The sequence below is a fragment of the Solanum verrucosum genome, unplaced genomic scaffold (assembly GCF_900185275.1).
Source record: "Solanum verrucosum unplaced genomic scaffold, falcon-dt-bn FXZP01000163.1, whole genome shotgun sequence".
Lineage (NCBI taxonomy): Eukaryota > Viridiplantae > Streptophyta > Magnoliopsida > Solanales > Solanaceae > Solanum > Solanum verrucosum.
The window spans coordinates 1591942-1612993 of NW_026020379.1; the positions used below are offsets into that span (position 1 = coordinate 1591942).

Here is a 21052-nt window from a genome sequence, read left to right on the forward strand (position 1 = left end):
CAATACTACCAACAAAATATACTTAGCTCATATGTTTGTAAAAAACAAAATTCTTTCTTTGAATTGAGATAATTACTCAAAACTTAGCTTAAAAGCTCTCTTGGAATCGATGTTCCCTTTTCTTACTCAAATGTGAAAACATTTATAAACTCTTTGGGAGTACTTAGTTCCCTTATAGCTTTTTTGAGAAAATGGACTCAACTCTTTACTCTTTGCTTAACTTGAAACTTAATCTTTAAAACGTTTGTTAAAGACTCTTGAAAACTTTAAGAAACTTTGCTTTGACTTGCTTCTTAACTTCTAGACTTGACTCTTAACTTTTTTGATTTTGATCTTAACTTTCTTGAATTGGATTATGGATTCAAGGTTCATGGATGATTTCATGATGTTTAAATGTACCTTAGAGTGTTAGAAACAACTAGGAAACATAGGTACATCACTTAGGAACTAGTACGAAAAGGTGGGGGAAGAATGGGGAGAACTGGCGTCCCTGGCGCTCAGAGAGGTGCGGGGCGCCAGCCCTCAAACTTCAGAGGAGTTGCTGGGGCGTCGCCCTAGAGGGTGAACTTCATAGCCCCTTTTGCGGCGCGCTGGCTGGCGCGATGCCCCACCCCCTTCTCCAGGTTTTTGATGATTTTTCTTCTCCGTTTTTCATCTCTAAACCCTCATAACTTCCATGGTTCTTTCCCCAAACACTTAGGATCATTAGTACCCTCAATACCCAATAGATTTAACTCGAAAAATAACCCGGAAACATGAATCAAATCAACACTAGGCATTCAACAATCTACCAACAAGAATTCAACAATGTTCTTCAAGAACTTCACTTTCTTAACATTCAAACAACTCCAAATTTGCTGAATTGAAACAAGTTTAGCGTGTGGGTGAACTAACCCAACACTATGTGATCTCACATACCTTAATAGGGATCACCCCCGACGAATTCCACTCCAAACACTTGACGTTCTTGGCAAAATATTGGTTTTTCTCCCTTTCTTTCTTCTTTTCTCTTTTCTCCAAGCCCTAAGCGTGAATTTAATTTTTCTAATCTGACAAAAATAAGTTTTTACCCCAATAAATCCCTAAAAACGAATTAGGAAATAAATTAGAGAAAAGACTACTTTGCCCTTCCTTAATTCCAGATTGGGACTTTCCTCAATCCAACAACCCAACTTCTGAAAGGCATATCTCACTCATATGATGTTGAAATTGTGCAAACTTGGCGGCGTTGGAAAGATATCTCCAAGGGCTTTCCAACCATATCAAGAGCTGCTCCTAACTCATCCTGAGCTAGGATTTATGGCCGTTTGAAAATGGCCAAAACTCACTTTCTTAACTTAGACAAAGATTTCCAGATTTCCTTATTCTTTCCAAAAATCAATATTTTCATATTTTAAACTCTTTATAGTCATTTCTAGGTGCGAGATGTTACACACTGCAGGCGCAGGGTGCCAGCCCCTCAGGCGCAACAGGGGCGCGCCGCCCCAGCCAAATTTCAGGATATCCCGATGAATTTTTCTTCTCGATTTTTTATCCTAATTCACCTGGAATCAATCGATTTCTTCCAAACTTACTTAGATTTATTAACTCAACACAAGTGCATAAAAACTACTCAAAATCCCTCAAGAATTACACTCATTCGCAAGATCCTCACCTCAAGAACTCAGCAAACATCCATACTCTTTTAGAATACAATTAATATAATATTGTATTTTCCCCTCATTTAGGCATATTGAGAGTCTGACTATGAAATAAAAGAGGAGAAGATGAATAAGGGAGGTCTCCACCATCTCTTGCCTGATACAAATCTCTCAACTATAGTTGATACAAAATACAGTTGCCAGAATACAATTGATACAGCTTCTTTTGCAATCTGAAACTTGTATTGGACCGGAGATACAAAGAGAAGGAGAGGGGAGAGTCGAAGGAGATAGAAATTTGCTATAAAATCCTAAATATTGCTATGAATTGTAATTCTTTTATACTATAGTTCTGTATAGTGAATACATATCACATGTTTGTCTTATTATGTAATTTCAAAAATGACTTTAGTTTGGGCATGATTAGAAAATCTATAATTATAGTTTGCTTAGTTACGATTCATACTTACGTATTAGGAGGAAAGTGGTGAAGGATAATGGGAGAGGGAAGATAGACGTGAGATATTTGAGAGGGAGAGAGAATAAATGGATATGTATTATATTTGTTGTATGAGGTTATGTCATGAATACAATTGATTTTTACCAACAAATATAATTGATTTGTATTACGAATATAATTGTATCAAGTGCATTAAAAAATACAATTTGTATCAACAAATACAATTGTATCAACGAATAAAATTTATATAACCGTCAGGTGTATATGTTCCGTGTGTATTCACTATGTATCAATTGTATCAACGAATATAATCATCAACTGTATTTTTCCTTATGTATTCACTATATATTAATGTATTTGAGTGTATAATGGCTATAGATTTTGTGTCAATGTATTCAATTGTATCTTATCCTTGTTATACATTTGTATCATGTTTTGTATACTCTTTAATACAGTTGATACAATATTATATTTCTCCCTCGTTCAGATGTACAAAGAGTCTGAGTATGAAAAGGAAAAAGAGAGATCTCTACCATCTCTCGCTTGATACAAATCTCCCACTTATATTTGATAGAATACAATTGACAGAATACAAATATAAAATACAGTTGATAGAAACTATAGTTGTGTATGGTAAATGCATATCACATGTCTTACTATGTTGCAACACTTATCCAGACACAGTTAAAAGTACCCTATGATCCTGTCTATAAAGGCATGACTAAGGAGGTAAACTTCCAAAACTCTATGATTGATCAATTTGATACTCTCATCAAGATAAAGGAATAGAGTTCTGCAGTAACAATTCCAATGATGATTACAGTAACAACTTGCATTAGAGAACAAGAAATTGAGATATTATTTAATTCTTGAAACTTTTCTATAAAGATTAACATTGTAAAAGTTGTATTCACATAACTAAATCTCATTGAAATGGAGCTTCCATTCTCCCAATTCTCTATATTTCTTAGCTTTCTACTCTTTCTAGTCATAGCTATTAAGCTTATGAGAGAATCCAAGAGAGGAAAAGGGCCAAATTTACCCCCCGGTCCACGAAAACTTCCTCTTATCGGGAACTTGCATCAGTTAATGGGATCACTCCCTCATCATACTTTGAGAGACATGGCTAATGAATACGGACCGATTATGCACCTAAGATTTGGTGAAGGTCCTACTGTTATTGCGAAAGAAGCTATGAAAACACATGATCTTGTTTTTGCAGATAGGCCGAAAATTCTTGTTGCAGATATAATTGGATACATAGCACTCAGATTACATTCTCTCCTTATGGTGATCATTGGAGGCAACTTAGAAAAATATGTGTTGCAGAGCTACTTAATGTCAAACGCGTACAGTCATTTGAGTCGTTAAGACAAGAGGAAGTGAAGGATCTCATCAAGACGATTTCCTTGAATCCTGCTGGTACTACCATAAATCTAAGTCAAATGATATTTACTTTGACAAACAACATAATTGCCAGGGCAGCATTTGGTAGGAAACTCGAGAATCAAGATGAATTTATCGCTACCTTGAGGAAAATAGTTGATCTGGCAGGTGGATTTGACTTGCCAGACACATTCCCTTCACTCAAATTTCTCCATCCTCTAACTGGTGCAAAGGCTGCAATGGAGAAAATACATCACCAAATCGACAAGATTTTAGAAAGCGTTCTCCAAGAGCATAAAGCTGCAGGGAAACTAACAATTGATCGTGAGGACAACATGCACAAGGAAGATCTTGTAGATGTACTATTGAGAGTTCAAGAAAGTGGTGACCTTGAAGTTCCTATCACAACTGACACAATCAAAGCTGTCATTTTGGTATGTTTTTACAGAATCTCACTTTTACTTTAATGTTTTAGAAAGCTTACGACTTGATTTTAACTTCTATATACAGATAGTGAAAAAGAACTATTTACGCGATCAACTCAGTTGAGATATAATTATAGGTATCCGATGAAGAATAACTGCTACAAGACTCAGCACATCTATTTCTACTTCATTCATTTACAAGCTATACAAAGGTTAAACTTCATTTTAGTTATTCTGTTTCAAGGTATTGCAGGCTGAACAATTTGAACTTCTTTTTAGATATTCCCTTATTGTTCCAATCAGTGGAATGCTAAGTTAGAGAGACGTTTAAGGAGCGATAAAGTGTAGCTTAGACAAATAATGTCATTATTAATTAATTAAGGACATTAACAGGCCCTTCTTAAGTATTAACTATAATTGCATTCTCAGGAAACATTTATTGCGGGGATTAACACATCATCGACAGCCTTAGAGTGGGCAATGGCAGAACTGATGAAGAATCCACAGGTAATGGAGCAGGCGCAAGCCGAAGTGAGACAAGCATTCAAAGGAAAAAGTATGATCACAGAGTCTGAAGTGCAGCAACTGGACTACTTGAGATTGGTTGTCAAAGAAACATTGAGATTGCATGCGCCCGTGCCTTTGTTAGTACCAAGAGTAGCTAGACAAAGATGTGAACTTGGCGGATACGAGATACAGGCCAATACAAGGTTAATGGTTAATGCATGGGCATTATGCAGGGATCCCAGGTACTGGGAAAATGCTGAATGCTTTGAACCAGAAAGACATTGGAATTCGACACTCGATTTCAAAGGGAATAACTTTGAGTTCATACCATTTGGTGCTAGAAGGAGAGCATGTCCAGGAATTTTGTTTGGAATTTCAAATCTTGAACTTCCACTTGCTCAGCTTTTGTTTCATTTTGACTGGAAACTACCAAATGGAATTTGTAAATTAATGGAAAATCTCTTGTCTTATTGCAGTAGTTTAGCAGTGAATAAATACAATACATTAGGTGCTAACTAAGGAAAGAAATTAAGATTGATTCCTATGAATCTGCAGTGATTCCTATAAATCTGCTACCTAAATATAGCTATGTATATTACTAGATTTAAGTCTATATACATTCTATAACACTCCCCCTCAAGCTGGAGCATATATATTGATCATGCCCAGCTTGTTACAAAGATAATCAACTCGAGTTCCATTCAATGCCTTAGTGAGTAAATCAGCTACTTGCTCTCCTGTCTTCACGTAGCCAGTGGAAATCAAGTTTTCCTGAATCTTCTCACGAATAAAATGACAATCAACCTCAATATGTTTAGTTCTTTCATGATACACCGGATTTGAGGCAATATGCAAGGCAGCTTGATTATCACACCAAAGTTTTGCTGGTGTATGATGTTCCAACCCAATTTCAGTTAGAAGATGATGTATCCACATAATCTCACACGTAGACTGTGACATAGCTCTATACTCAGATTCTGCACTAGATCGAGATACAACACTTTGCTTCTTACTTCTCCATGAAACTAGGTTCCCTCCAACAAAGACACAATAGCCTGTAGTCGATCTCCTGTCAATTTTGGATCCGGCATAGTCAGCATCTGCAAAACACTCAACACTCAACATATTTTGTTACTTTGGACTAAATGTGCTCAAATTTTGGTTATAAACTCCTTAAAGAGGTAAACAGAACAAAATCGCCGCCGATAACTTTCAGGCGGAAGCCATTGCCGGTGAAAGAGTGTTTTCCGTTCACTTCGCCATGGAAATAGAAGATGGCTGTACCTTGTATAAATCCAAAGAGAAGATTTTTCATACTTTTTCAGATTTTATGCTTAGGATTACAAAGTTTGATGAATTAGTGGAAGTGGGAAGTAGATTACTAGTTGGATTTCAGCAAGGACTTGAGTATCTTCGGCGTCAACCAATTGAAAAGAATTCTGAATTGGTCGAGCATATCATTAGAGATAATGAAAGCAAGAGGCTTTCCTCCTATATAGAAGCTGGATGTTTGAATGCTCATGATTCTGTACACAATATGTCCAAGTTACATACAAGCCACCTTGGACTTCAGAATCACGTAAATGAAGGAAGCGGAAGCTGTAGTGCAATCGATAAATTGCAATTTGGCTCAAGTGGGGGAACTAAATGTTGACAACAGTACAAACCCGTTGGAAACCTGTCATGATGAAGCAGAAGCGTCGTCTGTTGATCCTCTGGAACATGAAATCTGCTCCAAAGCTGCCCAATGTTTGATTGTAGGCGAGGACATAAACTGGCTGACAACACTTACTGCAAAAGCAATGTCTGGACGAGTCACACTGAGGTAGTTTAACTTCCCAACTAACCTCCTATATCTCTCGGGATCATCAAAGAGGTCGCCGTCATCTTTCATAAGCTGCACATTGGGAACCATTGGAGTACTGCAAGGTTTAGCTGCTAACTTTCCAGTGTCTGCAAGAAGATCAAGAATATACTTTCTCTGAGACAACAAAATTCCCTTCTTGTTTCTATTTACCTCTATACCCAAAAAGTATTTCAACTGACCCAAGTCTTTCGTATGAAACCTAGTATGCAGGAAAGATTTGAGGGAAGAGATCCCCGCATAATCACTTCCTGTGATGACAATGTCATCGACATACACAACCAGTAAGATAGTGCCAACTGCTGATTGTCGGTAAAAGACTGAGTGATCACATTTGCTCATCTTCATCCCAAACTCCAGGACTACCTCGCTGAACTTCCCAAACCAAGCTCGCGGACTCTGTTTCAAGCCATACAAAGACTTTTTCAAATAACACACTCTCTCATACTCCCCCTGAGCAACAAAACCAGGTGGTTGCTCCATATATACTTCCTCTTGAAGATCACCATGAAGGAATGCATTTTTGATATCCAACTGATGTAAAGGCCAATTCTCAGAAGCAGCTAGAGATATGAACAAGCGGACGGAAGTAAGTTTGGCAACTGGAGAGAAAGTGTCTGAATAATCCACCCCATAGGTCTGAGCATACCCTTTAGCCACAAGCCTGGCCTTAAGTCTTGCCACAGAACCATCTGGATTTACTTTAACTGTGAACACCCACTTACATCCCACTGGTTTCTTCCCACTAGGTAAATCCACCAAATCCCATGTGTGATTTTCCTCTAAGGCATGTATTTCCTCAAGCATCGCATCATACCATCCAGGATGAGTCAAAGCTTCCTTCATTGTTTTGGGTACAGAGATAGATTCTAAAGAAGCAACCAAGGACCTTGACGTAGAGGATAAGCGGTCATAAGAAACAAAATTAGCAATGGAATACGTCGATTGACAAGTCCTTTTACCTTTGCGAAGAGCAATAGGGAGATCAAGATCATCTGAAGGATCGGGTGAAGAAAGATTTGATAACAAAGGAGCTGGTGCAGAACATGTATCATCGATCTCTCGTCTTCTCGAATAAACTTGAACAATTGGTGGTCTTACCGGAGTAGAAGATGTGGGCCCAGTAGTCAAATTGTGTTCAATAGGGGAACTAAGAGAATGAAGGACATCATCTAATTGTTTTGTCACATCACGAGTAACTTGATAGACTAACCACTCATCTTCCTCCCCCTGAGTTGTCGAACTGGGAGGTGCATAGAAGAATGGTGTCGTCTCTGAAAATACCACATCATTTGACACCAAATATTTACCAAGCTCGGTAGAATAGCATCGATACCCCTTCTGAAGGCGAGAATAACCCAAGAAAACACACTTCAATGCTTTAGGGTCCAACTTGGTAACAGATGGCCGAACATCTCGAACATAACATGTGCTTCCAAACACCTTAGGCTCCACTGGAAATAGTGGCTTGTTTGGAAAAAGAACACTGTAAGGCACATTACCAACAAGAACAGTCGATGGCATGCGATTAATCAAGAAACAAGCTGTGGAGACTGCATCAGCCCAAAATTGTTTAGGGACCTTCATTTGGAACAAAAGTGCTCGAGCTGTCTCAAGCAGATGCCTATTCTTTCTCTCGGCAACTCCATTTTGAGAGGGTGTATCAACACATGAAGTTTGATGGAGAATACCGTGTTGTCTCATGTAGGATTGGAACAATTCTGACATATATTCTTTAGCATTATCACTCCTCAGAATACGCAACGAAGTATTGAATTGAGTTTTGACCTCCGCACAAAAGGCACAAAAGTGAGTAAACACTTCAGAACGACTCTTCATAAAATAAATCCAAGTCATTCGAGAGAAATCATCCACAAATGTGACAAAATACTTATATCCAGTTTTAGAAACAACAGGACATGGTCCCCAAACATCAGAATGAACTAACTCAAACATCGACTCCACCCGCTTATTAACCCTTGGATTTGTTGAGCTACGATGGTGTTTGGCAAATAGACATGACTCACAATCCACTGAAGAAATATTCTGAAATTGAGGACAAAGTTTCTTCAACGTAGGCAAAGAAGGATGTCCCAATTTACAATGTGCCTCGAATGGAGACATGACACTAGAGAAGGCAGCAAATCGAGGCTCCCAATATTCATCAAGAATGTAGAGATTATCAGATACATGTCCTTTTCCAATAACTTTATTTGTCTTCAGATCACGAAACAAACAATGATCAGGAAAGAACGAGATATAACAGTTTAGGTCCCTAGTAAGCTTGCTAACAGACATCAAATTAAAGGCTAACTTTGGTAGACCTAATACAGATGACAAGGTAATAGAGGATGTTGGTTTTACAATCCCAGATCCTATAATCTTACAGAGCGAACCATCAGCAACCGTCACAGGAGAGAGTGCTCCATGTGATCGAAAGCTAGAGTATATATTAGGATTACCTGTCATGTGATCTGTGGCACCTGAATCGATCACCCATTTATTCGAAGAGGATATAAGACATGCTTTTCCTGACTCAACAAGGGTAGTAACCGGAACAGATTTCTTTTGTAAGTTTTGATATTGCGAGAATTTTGCAAACTCTTCTGCTGAAACCAAAATTCCTTTATCCGAAGATGTAGGAGTCACAATTTCAGTCATTTTCTCCAAATATTTTAGTAGCATATGAACTTATCAACAGCAAGTATAACTAGAAGCATGTACGTCAGTTTGTGACCCCACAAACACAGATGAACAGAGTCAAATGATTTTATCAACCAAGAAACCAATTGTCGACGCAGAATAAAGAAATTGACTACTTGACCAGTAGACTCAGCAAGCAGTGAACAATAAAATACCCAAATAAGTAGTTCAGAAAAAAAGAAATCTTGAACCAGCAGTTTATCCACACAACACCAATTATCTGAACTGAAGTAGGAGCTAGCAGCCACGGAACCACAAATCACAGACCAGATTCAATGTCGCAGAACAGAAACAAACCTGGAAGTGAAGAACAGACTTTTTGAATCGTGTTTTAACACCAGAACATGCACCTTCACGTGCTGGTGTGTGATGAATAGGCGAACTGTATGAGCAGTGTGTGACTGCCACTGGCTTCACACCCAGATGATAGAGAAGACTGGTTTGGCCGGAAAATATACTCCACCTCCTTCTGTGGTGGCAGTACGCAGACTGACCACTCTAAATCAGTGGATTAGAAATCCAAACTCTTCCATAACACAGCCAAAACGACACGAGCCAATAGGCTCTGATACCATGTAAATTAATGGAAAATCTCTTGTCTTATTGCAGTAGTTTAGCAGTGAATAAATACAATACATTAGGTGCTAACTAAGGAAAGAAATTAAGATTGATTCCTATGAATCTGCAGTGATTCCTATAAATCTGCTACCTAAATATAGCTATGTATATTACTAGATTTAAGTCTATATACATTCTATAACAGAATTGAACCAAACAACCTTGACATGGCAGAGGCTTTTCGTGAAACAGTAAGGAAGAAAACCAACTTGCATGTAATTGGAATTCCTTATGGGAATACGAGTGAACGTAAATGATAGAATGCGTGCGTCCACCTGTCAGTCAATGGACCAGGTCCCTTGACTCAGTACAAGCAGTAATAAAGAACAGATACAGAAGTAAACAAGACACAAGCAGTTTACGTGGAAACCTCCTTGCTCAAGGGAGTAAAACCACGACCTGTCACACAGGATTTTCAACTTCACTAATCTTCTTAAGCAAAAGTGAACCACAGTTACAACCAACGTGAGAAGAAGTTATTAATCTCACAACCAAGTAATAACTCTATTACTTGAAGAGCCTAAGCAGATGTCATTCTGCCCACTAAGCTATCACCACTAGACAACTTAGACTTCAACTAAGCAACACGTAGGTTGCCCACTAAACCACCACTCTCCGGATGACTTAGACTTTGACTAAGCAGCACACAATGCTGCCCACTAAATTTGTTAACCTTAACTGATTTAGACTTTTAGAAACCGAACACAATATCTGAATCCTTTATAGATTAGGAACAGATTTACAATGTACATGCAAAAGAAATAATCCTAAGACACCTAAGCTTGCAGCTCTATCAGGTCCATGTTGTTCTTGAGGATGATTCTTCACTTGAGTGTCAACCTTTGCAAGAGTTCTTGAGTGTTTTCAAGTTGCAAAAATTGAGGTTATGACTATTGGACATAATCTTTATGAAGAATAGTCACAACCTTCGAGGCCATGCCATTGGCCGAGATTTCTGCCACTTCTACCAGAGTTGGAGACTGTGCACCAACCAATTGTACTTTTTCCATCCTGGCAGTTGTGTGTAAATGTGCACAAGGGATCAAACCCCTTCACAAGGTCCCTGGGTTTGTCAAATCATCAAAACTACAAATAACAGTAAAAAACAATTTGAGTCGTTTTCTAGGAAAAGAAGGAACCACTATAATAACTAGTACGTGCATTTTATTTATTTCGATCTTCTCTTTGTAATATCACTACTTTATGATCCTTTGTTGGACTCAGGGGCATATCTCATTTGGGAAATTTTATTAATAATGTACTGTTTCTCCCTAATGTTCTTTGCCAACTGCCTCTAGTTTCTGTTAATTTTTAGTGTATCATATATTCAAATTGATCTAATTAGTATCTATGGTTACACACACATATATAACGCTACTATTATGTAGAGGATATATTTTAAATTCTTCATATGATTTCATAAAAATGAGAGGATATATATTACCCCAAATTTTACTCAATGTTGTTAGATGAGAGTGATAGAAAGAAAACACCGCGCTTGTTACTTCTCAACTTCTTCTGGTCAGTTGAACTAGCAACTCATGAATGTTGCTAGGTTGGACGAGCCAAGAAGTCAAAGTAAGGTTTCATATTGATAACTTTTGAAAGCCAGTCTCAAGTTTCGATTCTTCATTTTTTTTTTCAGTCAAGCCAAATGGGCTCATAACTAGTTAGAAAAATGACGTATAGTCCTCTTTTTAAATTATATTTTTTAACGAAAATACCAAGTTTGAACTAACTTAACTACCTAGAATGGATTAAATTACAATGTTGTAACAAAGGGAAAGGTTCAAAGAAGGTCCTAATTTCACTCAAATTCAAGAGAATGAGAGGTAAATTGTACCTCCTAATATTTTGATCTCCCAATCACGTGTCCGAAAATTATCGGTTGATATAGCAGAATTCAACTAATTATTTCCCATTGGAAAAGTTAATGAATTTCTCTATTACACAAGCTTTTCTTTGTTGTTTGTTTAATCTCAATAACCAAAAAAATTGGGCAGAAGAGCATTTCTTGTTGAATTTTTTTTTTTCCCTCTGCCATTTCTAACTCTGTTTTAAAAAAGTTATTGAGATTGAATTTCAAACAAAAGCAAAGAAGACAATAAAAAAAATATTAAAAAATGTCATTCACAGGAACATTGGATAAATGCAAAGCTTGTGATAAGACTGTTTACTTTGTTGATTTGTTGTCTGCTGATGGAATAACTTATCATAAATCTTGCTTCAAATGCACACATTGCAAAGGAACTCTTGTGGTTGGTGAATCTTTTTTATCTTTTCTTTTAAAATAAGTAATTATCACGACATGGACAGTGAGAATTCATTATAATAGGCAGTAGTTTACTTGAAATTGAGGCGTGGTTATTGTTGTTGTTGCAACATGCCACACCTACTTTTCAAGAAATTGACTAAAAGAAGTTTGTCCTTTTTATCTCAAAACACCACTAAAAGTTAGCAAGATATCGTTCCTCTTCACATCAAATCAACAACAACAAATTCCATGCCTCAATTTCAGACAAGTAATTGCCGGAATTAATTATATGAATCTTTACTATCTATGTCATTCCATTTAAGCATGTCACATATGAGTAGTTTTATATTGGGGGTCAATCTACCTCAATCCTCCTCGATTATTCAGGCTTTCGCTAGAGAATTTAAATTGTTGTTCAATAGATCATGAGATGATCAACAAATTTTTTTGTACTTCTTTTTTCTATTATGATCATGGAATAATAATATGACATTTAATATAATGTGATGTAGATGAGCAACTACTCCTCCATGGATGGAGTCCTCTATTGCAAGACACATTTTGAACAACTTTTTAAGGAATGTGGAAACTTTAGCAAGAACTTTCAGACTTGTGAGACATTCTTTTCATATAATTTACATAATACATACCAATTAATTTTTTAAATTCATTTTTACTAATTATTTTTGTCCTTTTAATTAACATTTCAGCACCTAAGCCTGACAAGGAAAATGCATTGGTACGTTATGCTATTAATTAAGTACATTTTCATCAAGTTTTATTATAAAATGAAATTTGAAAATTTGAAAAATTATATTTTATGTTTCCTTAAACCATCCTAATAGTCTGTAAAATTTTGTGTAGGCAAGAACTCCAAGCAAACTCTCTGCCATGTTTTCTGGAACCCAAGACAAATGTGCAGCCTGCACCAAAACTGTCTATCCTCTTGAAAAGGTTAGATTCATTATTTTTTATTTTTTTAAAAAAAAAATAAGCCCCTTCACTAGTTACCATGTGTTTGGTATGATGGAAATAATTCTCTGTAAAGACGTTTTTTTTGTCGTTTTGTTGGTGAGTGAAGAATATTATCCGTCAAAAATATACATTAAAAGTTGATGATAATAAAAATTGAAGAATGTTTTTATGAAACTTTTGTGTAATTAAGATTAATAAAAATGTCTAAGTGTTAGTTTGAATAGATAGTATAAAGTTAAAAGTTAAATAATTGTTGGAAAAATGATTCTTTCTACAAATAAGGGCAAAGACAGTGATAGATTTAGAATTTGAATTTTATGGGTTGTGAATTTTTAGGATAGTAACCTCAAGTATTAGTAATTGGATTAATTTTGAATTTTATTTTTGTATATATAGTTAGTTGATTTTTAAGCTACATACATAAGAATAGGACAAAAGTTATTGAGTCCTTTTAAGCCCATATTATAAAGCTTGCATTTAATGTACTCACTAAGGGAGGTCATTTTCACCATTTTGATGAAAACTATTTTCCTTCGAAAATATGTTTTGGTAACTAAACACTAGAAAATGTCCTCCTGATAGAAAATGACTTTCGTCGTACCAAACAACAATGGTAATTATAAGAGGGGGGGAGGGGGGGGGGATATATAGTGATTGATAAGATGGATGTTGAAATTTATGTTATAGGTGACAATGGAGGGAGAATCATTCCACAAGTCATGTTTCAAATGTGCTCATGGAGGGTGTCCACTTACACATGCAACATATGCATCACTTGATGGAATCCTCTATTGCAAACATCATTTTGCACAACTTTTCATGGAGAAAGGCACGTATCAACATGTTCTTGAAGCTGCAAATAATAAGAAGAATGCTGATCAAGCAGCAGCTAATGAAGTAGTTGAAGATGAGGCTACAAAAACAGATGAGCAACCAGAAAAGGAACCTCATGAGGAAGAGTCACAAGAATAACCCTAAGATATTGGATTATTGATGAATTTTTATTATAATTAAAAATAATCCAAATTTGTTTGTATGTTGCTGATCAGTAAATAAAGCTTTTCCTTTTCTTTTTGTGATCAATAGATAAACCCTCTTATTGTAATCAAATTACTTTCCTGGATTTTTTATTCTTCACTTTACCTTTCTTTTAATTTTGAGCTTGTAAACATGTTAAGAAGATATGCACTCTATAAATTTGATCATGTTAGATAATAGCAATTTCAACTTATGTGTATGCATCCTCTATTTATAGCGCAAATTTCTTTGAGTTTAACTTTTATATATCGATAATACAAAAAGTCGATTACACTACAAAAAAAAATGGTAGATAAAGAGTGTAAAAGGATGGTTGTAACGAAAAGGCAAGTAAAAAAAAATTATGTGCAAGTTGGGAGAGTAAAGTATGCATAAACTTTTGAACGAAGAGGGGGCAACAATATTGTACGGGGGATTTGGAACACTTAGAGAGATGTCACAATGATTGTTACCGTAGGTATATAAAAGTTGAGGAGGTTAAAGGTGCTATTTGTAGGTTGCAAAGGGGTAGAGTCATAGAGACTAGGAAAGACGTAATTCCAATGGATTTTTGGAAAAGCTTAGGTGGGGCATACATAGAGTGGTTGAGTGAGTTGTTTAATATTGTTTTTAAGACAGCAAAGTTGCTTGAAGAATAATAGATGGAGTACGATGATTCCATTGTACAAGAACAAGGGTGACCGTCAAAATTGCAACAACTATACGGATATCAAGTTGCTAAGCCACAATATGAAGGTATGAGAGAGAGTGGTATAGATGATGGAGAAATTTGGATGTATGCTAGGACGCTCTACTACCTAGGTCATTCATCTCGTAAGGAAATTAGTGGAGCAATATAGGGAAAGGAAGAGAGAATTACATATGGTATTCATTGACCTAGAATTGGTTTATGACAAAGTCCCCAAAGGGGTTTTATGGAAGTGTTTGGAGGCTAAAGGTATACATGTGGCGTACACTAGATCGATTAAATACATGTACGATGGAGTCAAGACTCGATTAAAGATAGTGGGAGGAGACTCAAACCACTTTTCGTGTTGATAGAGTTATCACTTCTATTTGTCTTGATCATGGATGTACTAACGCGAAAAATTCAAGGTGAGGTTCCATGGTGTATGTTATTTGCGGATGACATAGTTTTGATTGACAAAATTCGTGACGAAGTTAATACTATACTTGAAGTGCAAGTTCAGTGATATGATGTTTGAGACTAACATGGAAGTAAGGTTTGATACACATGTCATCCGAAAGAGGGGTCGTTTCAAGTATCTGGGTTAGGGGAGTCAAATGAGCTGATTGAGTTGAAATAGAATTTGGGTTGGGTTCTGATCCGCCCAAGTTTGCTTTGTGCTCAAATAGGTTGGGCTCAAATGGGCTTAAAAATGGGTTGGGTCTTGACCCGCCCAATTTGACCTGCTTAATCTCAATAATTTTAATATATTGTTATTTAAGTTTTATAAATGCAATTTGAATTTCAACTCAATAAAATTTAAAATAAAAAGTTACAAATTAATAGATAAATTCTAAAAGATATAAAATAGATACTAATTCATACCTTCAATATAGGAACATACATTACTTCAATGCAAATAAAGAGTCTTAAAACAAATTGAAATTAGAGATTAAATTGGGCTCAAATGAGGATTCTCGATTCTCTTAAAGTGGGTTAAGGCTTGAATGGATTGAGATTGAACCTAATTCAAATTATCTTGAGTCCAACCCTGAAAATTCTGAACGGGTTGGGCGGGTTACCGGCCTATAGTTGAGCTCATTTTTGACATCTCTAATTTGGGTCTATTATCAAGGGAAATAGAAAGACTGATGAGGATGTTACTCACCATATATAGGTGCATGATGGATGAAATGGAGGATCGTATCCAGAGTCTTGTGTGATAAAAAAGTGCCCTTAAACTTATAGTCAAGTTCTACAAACTGATGGTTAGACAAACTATGTTGTATGGAACAAAATGTTGGTCAGTCAAGAACTCTCACATTCAGAAAATGAAAGTGGTGAAGATGAGAATATTGTAATGGATGTATGGGTATACTAAAAGAGATACGATTAAAAATGAGAATATTTCAGACAAAGTGGGAGTGACTTCGGTTAACGACCAAATGCGGAAAGCAGGGTTGAGATGATTCAAGCATGTGATGAACAAATGCAAGAATGTCAATGTGAAGGTGTGAGAGGTTGATTATGAATATATATTCAGGATAGTCAGAGGTAGACTAAATAAGCTTGATAACAAGTAGAAAGTATTGGTGCATAATATTAAAATGAGATCTACTTGGAACCTAAGAAATATTTCAGAAAGTATATGGGATCTTTCCACATTAGTAACTTCTTTAAGTGCAAAATGTAAAAAGTAATTCATTTGGGGCCTCAGACATTTCAAAAATCTTAAGGGACCATTCTGTCGTACCCAAATACTTTCTAAACACTTCCCATCGCTTCCATTACTTTCTTCTTCTTCTTCTTCTTCTTCTTCTTTCTACCCTCAATAGTTTCACTCAGAATCTGCGAAGAAGAATGGATCCCAGAATTGATAAACTGGTGAGAAGGACAACCATGGTGGCTACTGTTACTGCTTCTTATTTCCTTCTAACTGCAGATTATGGTACTGAACCAAGTGTTCTCGATCCGGTAAATCTCTAATTGCGTCCTTCAATGCCTTGTTGATGTTCTAATCTTCAATTTAACGTTTTTAGTTTTATGTTCGTCATTTTCTGTCTGAGAAGTTGATTGTGAAATGTAATATTTGGTTTTTGAATATAAAAAATTAGGTACGCTGGTGTGTAAGGTTTAGGACTTAAAGACTTTTAACAAATAATGGATTTATTTGGCTTGATACTGCAACAAAAACTACATACCCAGTGTAATCTTACAGTGGGATCTGGGGAGGTATGGTGTACACTGTACTACACAAACCTAATCTCTACCTAGCATAGATACAGAGGATATTTTTGATAGAACGTCCACTTAAATAAAACATTTCAAAGCAGTTTGAAAAAGAGAATACAGAAATGAAAACAGTAATAATAATGAAATAAAGTGAATCGGAGAGTAGTAGAGAACAATACTGACAACCAAATAATGCGATAACCGAAGCACAAAAAACACTGGTGATAACCAAAATTGAAGAACAAGAAACTATGAGAATAGTGTTAATGGTACTGGTAAGAAAGTAGGTACAAGTATGACCACCGAACCTATCAATTGGGCTCGATACATAAAAAAGGCATAATACATAAATAGATACTTAAACTTGGCCTCGCAAGTAAGCACTCCAACTTTGAGTATGCACAATTGCACATCTAGACACCTCAACTCGTCTCCATTATGTTAGTTGAACAGTCCAACTTATAAAATGATCATCCAGGCACCCCAAAATTTGTGTTACCTCAGCGTCGGGTGTCAACAAGACATAGTAGGGACGAGTTGGAGTGTTTAGCTGTCACTTAAGACCAAGTTGAGATGTCTCAATGTGCACTTTCAAAGTTGAAGTGCTTACTTGCTATTTGAGGCTAAGTTTGAGTGTTTGTTCATGTATTATGCCAAAAAATATTACATTCTGTGGAAATTGGAATTATCAACTGTTAATAATCACATGTCTTCCAATAAGGTGCCTCCGCGTACACCTAGTTTCCTGCTGGTGAAGAATTTAGCCTTACAGGTCTCATTTGATCCTTGCCAGTTTTGGTGTTCTTTAGAATTTTTTTCCTGCTCTTGCCCTCTAAATCCCCTTTTCTTCTTTGGCTCTTAAAGCATGTTAGAGTAGAAAATTGTAGTGGAGTGAGCCTGCTCTTGCCCTCTATATTCCCTTTTCTTCTTAAAGCATGTTAGAGCAGAAAATTGTAGTGGAGTGAGCAAATAGGTTGGTTTACCCTGGAACATACTGTAGGAAATAGATAATTAGAATATTGTAGTAGCACAACAACAACTACGCCTTAATCCTAAGCAAGTCAGGGTGGATATATGAATTCTCACTGGTCATGTCGTTCCATTTAAGCTTATATCAGTCCTATATTATAGAAAATAAAAGGTACTGCAAGTTATCTATATTTTTTACTAGCAGGTAAATCTCTAACACGGCTAAAGAACTCCTAGAAAGCATAAAGACCTAATGGTAAACGTACTACCATGACTAAAACTTTATTCCAACTAATTAGTACTACAAGTCAGGGAAAAGGGGCTTCTTAAACAAATATGATCTTAGGATGTAAGAGGACTTGCCCACGTAACCTGGAAGGGCTATTTTACCCGAGGTCACTATAAGTTGCCTGAGAAATGCATCAAAAGCTTGACAATTGCACTTGAGAAAAGACAGTACTATATGCATCTTACGACTTACTTTAACCAAACAAAGATATTCTAGGTGTTTTAATGGATTTTCTAGTTCAGAAAATTGAATTATACTTTTTAAAGAACTGAACCAGCAATTGCTCAAAATCTTTTAAAAGAAAAGCCTTATTACTCCGTCCTTTCTCATTCTATATTATCTGAACCTTCATTTTTGTTTCGATGGAGTTGTCCCCTATCAATCTCCAACAACCATATGCACCTTCGCACTTGTATCCACTACTCGGGTTATGCAAAGATGCATGAAACCCTGTTGGGAGAAGTGGAGCTTTACAGTTGGAAGTCTGTTTCGTATAAAGTGATTTTTAGTCCGTGCTGGGTAGTAGCTCTTGGTGTACTAACATGCCCTGTGGAAATTGTATGTTTGGACGAATTAGTAAATACTTAAGGCCAACTAATTTCTTTCCCTTTGTGTCTTATTTGTAAGAAACTAGCGTAGCCTCTCTTCACATGCGCAGAAGTAATGTTTGTGGCAGACTTGCTGCCAAACTTTGTGTTTGACCATTGGAGCTATAAAACTCCTGGGGGATTATAGTTGACTAAACATGATGTAGTCTGCATAATATCTCAACTTTATGTTGTTCTCGACACTCATTTCCAAGGTTTGAGATTTTCCTTATTGGTTCTTATAGAACCCACAAAAAATTTCATATTTTGTTTTTTGCTTGAACTACTTGGCTATTTAAATTGTAGAATAGAAGAGTCTTTGAGTTTTTTAACAGACTTCTTAATTATATAGCTCATTCCATACGAAAGTGTTGGTTATGTTTAACATACCCTGTTGGACTATCTGTATCCTTTCCAATAGTCCCAACTCCCATGCTTTACAGTTTTGGGTAATTAATACAGTGTGGAATCTTGTTCCCTACCCTAGTGAAGTCATTGTTAGACATCAGGGAGATCCCCTTAGTTGTAATGTGGTTGATTGGTTTGTTAGGTTTCGAGGAAGCCTTTTGTACATCCTAATAAGACATCGAAAAAGACCATTTGAACCTCATTCAAAAGCAAAAGAAAAAGCAATGGATGTTGTGCATCACTTTGAGTTGCTGCTACTTTGGGAAATTTCTAGTACTTTTTTAGAAAAATGGAGAAGGGCCAAGACTACCCCTGAACTATCCGAAATGGAGCAAAAATACCCTCTGTTTGTTTATTGGCTGAAAACTACCCCTCCGATTGTTTTTTTTGGCTCACAAATACCCCTCAGTTTAACGGAGTGCCACCAAGCACGCCACGTGGAAAAAATGCCACGTGGCCAGTCCACATCAACATCCACCATGGAAAATCACCCAATTTAATACCCATCAGCTCGCCCAGTTTAACACCCGCACCAACCTTTTGTCAAAGGTAAAACTAAGACCAGACCCCCTGTTCTACCAGTCCTAACAGAGGGAATACAACAACACCAAAGGCACACAATACAAAAAATACAGGGGGCACTCTTGATTTTTGGGGAGAGAATTTCACGGGTAAAACACCAACAAGAACCATAGTCCATTTTACAATTCCACAAGAACATAACAAGAACAACCCGGGCAACAACAACAAACTCATAGACCTCCACCCATTTTCCTTTTCCAGTGATCAACAACAAGATCAGCCTTTCCATTTATTTTTCCAACACCAAAATACACTCACCCTTCGTTCCAATTTTCTCCATACACTTAAGAATACAAGTTCCACCAAATTTACACATCCTAGCAACTTCCATGAACACTCCTCACATACACAATTTTCTCACCTAAAACCACACACAACCTCAATACACTCAACGCACAGAGTGAAATCCAAGAAAATTGGGGATTCACGCGGGGCAGGTTTTAAACAGGGGGGGCTGATGGGTATTAAATTGGATGATTTTCCATGGTGGATGCTGATGTGGACTGGCCACGTGGCAAATTTTTTTCCACGTGGCGTGCTTGATGGCACTCTGTTAAAGTGATGGCGCCTGGGACATCGAAAGCATAGGACCAAGAATGGCCAGCATGCTTAAATTGGTGTTCAAGTATTTGGTGGAGGAACACTATAAAACAGCTCTTCTTCATGGTAATGGCGTCAATGAGCTCTCAGTTTGATCGATCTTCATCAGCTCCTGTCGCTCATTCCTTGGGACACATGAATCTGGAAATTTATAATACTAGCCTCATGTATTAGAAATTGTCATTTCCTGTAGTAAGAGTGAAGTGCTCTCTTTTTTCTGTCAGAGTGTTAGTATCAAGTAACCTTTCAAGAATTTTCTTCATTCAATGCATATTAGTTAGCTTTACAATAAGCACTTCCTGATGGCGTTGTTTCTGCTTTTAAAATATCAGATTAAAAATGCAATACTGTCAGCAGAGCATTCTCTCAAAGAGTCTATCTTTGGACCAAAGAAGGGTGTTCAAGAACACGAGGCCGAGAAACTGCCCCCTAGCTCTTTGGAGAAACATCAAAAGTCTGGTGGCTAACTGGTTTTCCTCTTCCAATCATGCAGTTTGTTGGACTACAGCTTAATCCAACATCTGGAACTCTTTTTTACTTCATTTTCTGAATGCTTTTTCTTCTAAAGGTGAATGTGAATATTTAGAATAGCTCTCATTTAAGCTTGTTATTAATGTTGTAAATGTTAACTGGTACCAGAGCTTGTTTAATCTGATAGTTTTGCTAACCACATAGCAAGATTGGAAATATTAGTTGAAGTAGGCCTTTCATGAAGTTTCTGTAGAGAAACTAGAGGTATTTGGCAAAGAACATTAGGGAGAAACAGTAGGTTGTGATCACCCCTTTATTAATAAAATTTCCCAAATGAGATAAGCCCCTGAGTCCAAAGAAGGATCATAAAGTACTTA

General features: G+C 36.7%; 2 protein-coding genes and 1 pseudogene across 2 annotated transcripts; all 3 read left to right on the plus strand.

Moving 5' to 3' along the window:
* The first annotated feature begins 3033 nt into the window (after positions 1 to 3033).
* Positions 3034 to 9860, plus strand: LOC125839024 (desmethyl-deoxy-podophyllotoxin synthase-like; annotated as a pseudogene).
* A 1690-nt stretch (positions 9861 to 11550) lies between these two features.
* On the plus strand, positions 11551 to 13942 carry LOC125838958 (LIM domain-containing protein PLIM2b-like). Its single transcript, XM_049517957.1, has 5 exons — positions 11551 to 11861; positions 12370 to 12469; positions 12568 to 12596; positions 12722 to 12811; positions 13520 to 13942. Exons 1-5 carry the CDS (start codon positions 11727 to 11729, stop codon positions 13802 to 13804), a joined length of 639 nt encoding a protein of 212 aa, XP_049373914.1. The 5' UTR covers positions 11551 to 11726; the 3' UTR covers positions 13805 to 13942.
* Positions 13943 to 16346: 2404 nt separating this feature from the next.
* LOC125839056 (uncharacterized) lies at positions 16347 to 20854 on the plus strand. The gene is made up of 2 exons (XM_049518036.1): positions 16347 to 16511; positions 20537 to 20854. Exons 1-2 carry the CDS (start codon positions 16398 to 16400, stop codon positions 20669 to 20671), a joined length of 249 nt encoding a protein of 82 aa, XP_049373993.1. The 5' UTR covers positions 16347 to 16397; the 3' UTR covers positions 20672 to 20854.
* Positions 20855 to 21052: the final 198 nt, after the last annotated feature.